This window comes from Montipora foliosa, chromosome 13, assembly GCF_036669935.1.
Source record: "Montipora foliosa isolate CH-2021 chromosome 13, ASM3666993v2, whole genome shotgun sequence".
NCBI classification, from domain to species: Eukaryota; Metazoa; Cnidaria; class Anthozoa; order Scleractinia; family Acroporidae; genus Montipora; species Montipora foliosa.
Genome location: NC_090881.1, coordinates 33,952,955 through 33,961,016, shown reverse-complemented (window position 1 = coordinate 33,961,016; position 8,062 = coordinate 33,952,955). Strand labels below are relative to the sequence as shown.

Sequence of the window (8,062 nt, the reverse complement as noted above, 5' to 3'; positions counted from 1 at the left end):
GTTCTCGTTGAAAAAAAGTCTAAACTTCGTTCCTTCGGTTACCAATATGCAGCCTCAACTACATTCTTTGATTGCATCTGATGTCAAAGGGGCCATTTTGGTGTAAAGAAAAAGTCTCTTGGAATTTGACTCTATCCTTTTGCAAAACTTGAGCTACATTTTTCTTTTGTTTTGGTCTTATCACGTGTGTGAGTGCAGTCAAAGAATAAAATGATAAAGGTGTCCCAAATAATATGATAGTCACTTTTTTGAGAGATATGTCATGACTCGAGAGTTCTTTACACAGATAGTCACCTTTATCAATCACCTTTGAGTCATTAAATGCAGTAAAATGATTATACGGCCAAGCATGTGTTGCGATGTCGGACCCTGTGGATCTTAACGTTCCTGGTGTGCTATTTCTTTCTTTCATTTCTTACTCTTTCCTTTCAAACTACTTCTATTAAATGCTTCCTTTGAGACTTGGCCTTGTACATGTAAGCCGTGCTATTCATTTAGAATTTTAGGTCGCGTCTTGGAGAGACGTTGCAGTCTTTGCTTTTTTGTGCAAAGCCGAAGAACTTACGTTTATTAATGGAGGGGACATAGTTTTGACTGGCTAACCCATTCACTCCATAGGCGCACCCTCCCTCCCTCCCTCCCTCCCTCCCTTCCTCTGCCCCCTTCCCCCACCACCCCCTCCCAGTTGACGAATAAAATTGTCTGGCGTTAGATAGAGTAAAATCTTTCAAGTCTCACTGCCAGAGGTCAATGGGTTAACGAAGTACTGAAAATTTGGAGCATAAACCAGTCAGAACTCGCAAATCAAATACGTACAAGCGGCGCATTGTGCTCGAAAACGTATTCTACTAAGGAACTCAAATTTGATTTTGGTTTCACTTCTGATCGGGTAAAATTGTTTCAAGAGATTCCTAAATGATCGCAAAGCGTAGCAAAGCAAGTCAAGAAGTGGTAAAAAAATTAGACACTTGGAAATGTTTGTATTTCTTTTCATCGTAAGGCTTTCATTTTATGATCAGGAACGCCGTAAGTTTGGTCCACTGGGCTGGAACATCCCTTACGAGTTCAATCAGGCTGACTTTGCTGCCAGCGTCCAGTTCGTGCAAAACCATTTAGATGATATAGATCCAAAGAAGGTAAGTGTGTCATTAATACAATTCTAATTTGGAGCTATCGACCTCGAACTGTATTTCGACTTTTAAGACTTCCGCCTTCCCGGTCCGGCACTGCTGACTTCCTTTATCATAAGGTCTTTATTCCTCTTTTCACCCCTCCATATCTCGCTGTTTTGTATTCACTCGTATAGGTGATTTTCACGTTACTTCATCGCGGCAAATGTTGGTGGACGAAAACAAAAGATTTCTCATTACCTCCTTTTGTTCGACCACCAGCAATTGTACATTACATAATTGTTATCTGTGTCTTTAGAGATTGGTTGCAAACCAATATGTGGGTTGTGTCGTACCTCATTGATCGGGGTTCAGGATTGGGCAAAAGAGCAATAGAACGAACCAATAATAACAATGGATTTAGCAAAGAAAACAATAGGAAGTACGACACTATAAATGACAGCCAATGAAATATTGTGTTCAACAAGAGGTACGACCATACCCTAATATGTACACATTCAAGTCGCTCTGCAAAAGATTAACCTTAGAAATCTGAGCTCCTCCGGTAAAAAATGAGCAAAGACTGATTCAGTTGTAAGTCGACTTTTCTCACTTTTCATGGATAACAAACGTATTTAATTAAAGCTTATTTAATGTTGCAATGATAGGGTGTGTCTTGGAACACTGTGAGATACATGTTAGGTGAGGTGCAGTATGGCGGCAGAGTTACTGACGATTATGACAAGAGGCTTTTAAACACATTTGCAAAGGTAATCTTGGATAGTTTTCGTTGGGTTTATTCTCTTGCACCATCGAAGGAAAAAGAGAAAATCAATTTATCGGAAACAGGTTCTTGGCTAAAGATTATTATCAAAAAGTGGATCATTGGATAATGCAACTCGAGAGTTTTCATTGGCTTAGCCATCATGGCGGCAATGTCCAAATATGGTCATAGCGTGCTCAATATTCGTCGTGCGTACTCAACAGATATCCTGCGATATACGTAATTTTGTGTGTCGCGGAGAAAAATGGCAGTTTTTCCAGCTTTTTTTTCCAATAAACGTAGAAAATTGTGCTTTGTCATCAATGTGTTGAATAATAAAACAATTATCCTGCTCAATCTTGCGGAATATCGCCTGATTTTAGCCCACGAGGCATTAAGTATCAGGCGATATTCCGCGCAATTTCGTAGGGTGATTGTTAAATACTACAACAGTGGATAGCGTTGAACGCCCGTGCTGATCAAACTCCGGATATCCTTTGTTAGTATATACTAAAACAGTAGATAGCGTTGAACGCGTGTCGGTGGCTAGCGGTGGATATTTACCTCGCCGCTTCGCGGCTCGGTAAATATCCACCGCCAGCCACCTCCACTTCGGTGAATAGTTGTTAACTATTCGCCTCCGAGCAATTTGCTCTGAATTTGCGCCCGAAATGTTTTAATCTTTGGAGGAATAAATGAGTTAAAATTAACTTTTTTGTGCTGTATTATCTCACTGTTTTAGTATATAGTATATATGTTACAGGTTGAAATAAAATTCAGGTTCATTTAATTTCAACCTAGGTTGATTTTTTTCAACTTAGGTTATTATGAACTGTCTAAAAAAGGGTTTTCTCCTTTTTTGGGGAATTAATAAAAAAAATGGGGCCTGGATTTAGGGGGGATAAAAAAGAAAACGGCTTCCTCCACCTTTTCCTTACCTTCCGTCCTTCCTCCACTTACGTACTGTCTCTCTCTTACCTTCTTCCCTTACGGTCCTTACTTATTACCAACATTCCATATCGCTCCAAGGATTCGAACCCTCATACCACCGGATATCCGAGATCTCTTCTCCTTCGTAAGAACCGCTAAGCCATCAAATCAGCAACTGAAATCGTTTAGATGTTTTTTCTACCAATGAGTTTAAGCTATTTCCAAGCCTTCACGACAACCCCCATTTCGCACATATGCGAAAATGACATAAAATAAGACTTAGAAAATTTTCAGCTCATCCACAAAGCTAAAAGGCCGCCGATGGAACTTCGTGAAGTTACAGGGTGGCAAATTTTATCTGAAGAAGAATGAAAACCGGCCCTCTGATTCTCCAGTGCAACGGAAGCAAAAATTGTTTGAAAGAGCTGGGATCTTGATTCTGAAGGACAAATAGTCAAATATTGTGCTAATTAAGTTTATTTACGTCGCTATGCAAAATACACTAGGAACAAGGCATCATTTCTAGTCATGATATAACAAACCACTGTGAAAAAAAGATGGTGGCATGGGAAAACAGAACTACAAAAGATAACCTTTGTAGTTTAATCAAAGGAAAGAACTCGTCTTCGAACCACTGGTGTCGTCATCTTGGAGAAACCGCTTGTAAAAAAACATAACCATTCACAGAACAATTGCCAAAATGCTGTATGAACTGGTTTTCGGAATCTCTGGGAGAAAAGATATAAAAAAGCCACAAACAATAATTTGAAAAAGTGGATGAACCAGACATTGAAGGAGAGCAGTGTCTGACACTTGCAGGCTACCTCTAAATCACAGTTATTGAAAGCCAACCGCTCAAAAATGGGTCCCGACACTTAAAGTACTGTTTATGAGCACTATTTGAAATGGGTGCTTAGACTTAAATACTGCTTATCAGCGCTATTTTTACAGTTATTATACACCAGAAAGGGAAGAAGAAAAAGAAGAAGTTCAAACTTCAGGATTATATAGCGCTGAAAATTAATAGAACGGAAATGGAAACGCCCCTTCATCCAAATGTGCTACAAAATTTGGATTTATCACTACAAACAGACTCAGTTAAATTTTAAAAAAGAATTAAAATTCAAAAGAAATAACACTTACAAGAGCCTGCAAAATGGCTTCTGATCAATAAATTACAAAACCCTTTTTCCGGACCTTTTAAAGTTTTGTTTTTACTTGCTTTTGATTATTACGAATTCCATATGAGCAAATTAAACGATATAGCAAATAACTAAGCAAATTAAAAATCAACAATAAATCACGTATGTTTCGGTTCTTTTATTCCATAGAAGATAATTTAATATTGTTTCCCCCTGCCCTCTAAAGGAGATTCATCAATGAACAATGTCCTTCTAAAAAGCCCTAAGAAAGAAAAGCAGAATTGGTTATCAGGCACAGTATGCCTAACCCCAGCCTTAACGCTAACCACTTAAAATCAGTGCTTAGACTTAGTAACAACCAGAGGCGGTTTTACAGACTGACTCATGAAAAACGTACGTTAACCATATTCCCTTCCTTCCAGCACCGATTTACTTACCAATATACACGTACTTGCGAACAACTGATTAAATTTTTGTTCATGTTTCGTACTTTCAATTTCAACCCAGGTTAAAATTAAATTTAACTGGATTGAAATCATTTCAACCTGAATTTCAAATTTACCTGTGACATATACTAAAGCAACTATTCACCTCAGTGTCGGTGGCAAGTGGTGGATATTCCACCATTCGCGTCTCCGTAAATGTCCACCACCAGCCACCTCCACTTCGGTGAATAGTTGTTAAATATACCATGCTATGCAAAATGGAAAGCGTGCGCGTCATTTTTGGGGGCGTTTTATTTTTATTTTAGTTTGGTTTTCCGTATTTTGGGGACGTTTTTAATAAAACCATTATTTCACTCGCGCTTGTTGGATATGAGGTGATTATAGCTAACTCGGCGCTACGCGCCTCGTTGGCTATCTATCATCTCATATCCAGCGCGCTCGTGGAATAATTGTTCAATATTTTATGAATTTTATTTATTCTTTTATTTCATTGAAATCGTTAAGTTTTACCTTCTTCCTTTACTCACTCGCAATAGATAACTGTGCAGGTGCGCAGCTCCGTTGCAGTCCATTTACACACCTTTCCCATGAGATCTAGAATTGACCAACGCAGCCACAAGAGATGAGAGAATCACCGACTGAGAATCTCCTTTGTTTTGTTAGGTGTGGTTCGGAGAGCACATGTTTACCGATGACTTCTGTTTCTACACTGGTTACAAGATCCCCAAGTGTCGTAGTTTGGAACAGTTCTTTGAAGCAATCCAAGCTCTTCCTTCTGTGGACACGCCTCAAGTGTTCGGCTTGCATCCTAATGCTGACATCACGTTAGTTCATTGGAAAACAGTTCATTTAAATCATTATTAGATGAAAAATTATACGTATTTTATTGTTCTGTCGCAAGGCACTTTCCCCACCCAGGAGTGATTTCTTTTTCAAACTGAGTATGAATCAAGTTGTAGGCATTATAAACAAAACCACTAGCAAACTTTCGTTCACTATCGATGAAAGATACTGCTTATGCGGAATACGGCACTCCCCCTGACTATACAGTTTGGGTCAAAATGTCTCTTTAAAGAAGTGTAGCCGTGTTAAAATCACAAGAAGGGTTTCTAGGCCGAAAGATATCGTCGAACAAAAACACTGAAAGAGTTTTTGATATTGTTGATAAGGCTTATTGAAGAAAATCTCTTTTCGCGTTTACTTTGTTACTTTGCAGTTACCAGAGCAACACTGCTAAAGACGTGCTGGACACTATCATGAGTATTCAACCCAAGGACTCAGGGGGAGGGTCTGGGGAAACACGTGAGAGTGTGGTAACAAGGCTGGCAGATGACATGCTGGAAAAACTTCCAAATGACTACGTACCCCATGAGGTTTGTGCGATGTTTTCTGTTCTCCTAAGAGGGATTTGTTGCTAATTTATTTCATGTTCGTCAAGAAAAGTTGATCTGACCAACTGGACTGATCAACTGACTAGTTGGCTGGCTGACTAAATAAACGGATTGTTTTATTGATTGGTTAGTAATAACATTTGGAACCTTTCTGTCTTCAGGTGCGAGCGAGACTCCAGAAAATGGGAGCCCTAGCGTCCATGAACATCTTTCTCAGACAGGAGATTGATCGTATGCAACGTGTGATCTCCTTGGTGCGACAGACTCTCACTGACCTCAAGCTAGCCATAGAGGGAACCATCATCATGAGTGAGGTATGTCTTCAATTGCTTAGCCTTGGTGCAAGTTCTGTGCGGAGTGGAGTGACGAAAGAATAGGCCATTTCCGAGTTGATGTCTGCCTCCCTTTCAAAGCGAATCTAAGTGTAAAGTTTTTATGATAGTAATTAGTTCTACTTTAGATATGAATGAAAGCGAAGTTTTTGTTATGAAAATTAGCTTTCATTCAGATGTAAAGTAGAACTAATTACCATCACAAAAACTTGGCACTTAGACTCGATTTGAAGAGGAGGCAGACATGAACTCGGAAATGGCCTGCAATGTACTGAGTTCTGCGAGCTTGTTTGTGGACTAACCATGGCCATATTCCTTATGCCGCTTATGTTCACCAAGAGACAAATCATGTTAACGCTTTTATCCTGGCACCAATTTACAGAACCTTAGAGATGCACTAGACAACATGTACGACGCTAGAGTACCTGCCCTGTGGAGAAAGGTACGTAATGATAATCCCTTTAAAAGAAACTGTCTGCAACTACTGTTTCCATTAGTCTCCGTAATCAACTGCACTAATAGTTATTTCCGGTGCAATCCTTTGTTTTGAAACACTGCATGCCTTTCTAGATCTCATGGGAATCATCCACGCTTGGTTTCTGGTTCACGGAGTTCCTGGAGAGAAATAACCAGTTCTCGGTCTGGATTTTTAATGGCCGGCCTAGCGTATTTTGGATGACAGGCTTCTTCAACCCTCAAGGATTTCTCACCGCTATGAGACAGGAAGTCACGCGTGCGCATAAGGGCTGGGCCCTCGACTCTGTGGTGTTGCATAATGACGTCATACGGGCTATGAAAGAGGACATAAACTCGCCGCCATCGGTATGGTTGACTTTTGGTGATGTTCGTATGCCGTGGCCATTCACTACTTGCACAAATCTCATAATACACCTCTTTTACCTCCCCCCCCCCCCCCCCAAAAAAAAAAAAAAATTGGATAGGCATTGTTTTCTCTTGGCAAACATCTTCAATTCATCTTCAGTTTTCATGAGTGCAAGTGCATTTCTGGTCACATAAGTATGTTGGTCATTAATGTAGCCCCATTTGTTCAAAAGGTGGATAACGCTATCCATCGGATAAATCACTATCCATTGGATAGCGCAAGTTATCTTCAAGAGTCGAGCCTTTTTTTGCTAACGTTTTTTTCTTTCCGTTTGAGCTGAAATTACTTTTTCAGGCTTCATGGCAATTTTTAAGATGATTACTTTGCTGTGAGTTAACGTTCAAATGTTATGCTTTACGTCTACATGCAGGGAAACTGCCTTTACGGGTTTTATTTGCCTTTAAGGATCACTTAGATTAGTTTGTGACGTTCTAAGAGGTATCTCCCGTCAAAATCTTTAAATGCTAATTTGTAGTTTCTCCACCGTCAATGCGATGGCCAGTTCAGTAAGAATCTGACATACATTTCATAACTCTGATTTTAGGAGGGAGTCTACATTTATGGCTTGTACCTCGATGGGGCTGGATGGGATCGCCGTGGCTGTAAACTGATTGAACCACAGCCCAAGGTTCTATTTACTCTGTTACCGGTAGTTCATGTGTATGCAGTCAACTCCACTGCACCCAAAGATCCCAGGCTTTACCAGTGTCCTGTCTACAAGAAACCACAACGTACTGACCTTACTTACATCACTCCCCTGTGGCTCAAGACTGTCCAGAGTCCGGACCATTGGATTCTAAGAGGAGTGGCTCTGCTGTGTGACATCAAGTGAACTGGGATTTCCATTTCCTTTCGGCTTTTTCAATTTTCATGTTTTTTTTTTCCTTGACGTTTGAGGGAAAAGAAATTCGTCAAACCTTGTCTTCGTTGAAATTTGATACTGTTATCAACTATTGTTCTTTCTTGTCATTGTTTATCCTTTGATGATTTTATTGAAAAACTGTTTGAAGAAATGGCAAAACAGTACCAACAAAACCATCTACAAGAAAAGTGATCTGTGTGAATT

General features: G+C 39.8%; 1 protein-coding gene across 1 annotated transcript in view; it reads left to right on the top strand.

Annotated features, from left to right (window-relative positions):
* The window catches only part of LOC137982116 (dynein axonemal heavy chain 8-like), a 108,040-nt gene extending 100,212 nt beyond the window's left edge, over nt 1–7,828 (top strand). The window contains exons 81-88 of the mRNA XM_068829174.1: nt 1,020–1,136; nt 1,778–1,879; nt 5,054–5,214; nt 5,607–5,763; nt 5,943–6,095; nt 6,496–6,555; nt 6,684–6,935; nt 7,541–7,828. Of these exons, the coding sequence (XP_068685275.1) occupies nt 1,020–1,136; nt 1,778–1,879; nt 5,054–5,214; nt 5,607–5,763; nt 5,943–6,095; nt 6,496–6,555; nt 6,684–6,935; nt 7,541–7,828 (1,290 nt within the window). The remainder of the gene's footprint in view (nt 1–1,019; nt 1,137–1,777; nt 1,880–5,053; nt 5,215–5,606; nt 5,764–5,942; nt 6,096–6,495; nt 6,556–6,683; nt 6,936–7,540) is intronic.
* The last annotated feature ends 234 nt before the right edge of the window (nt 7,829–8,062 follow it).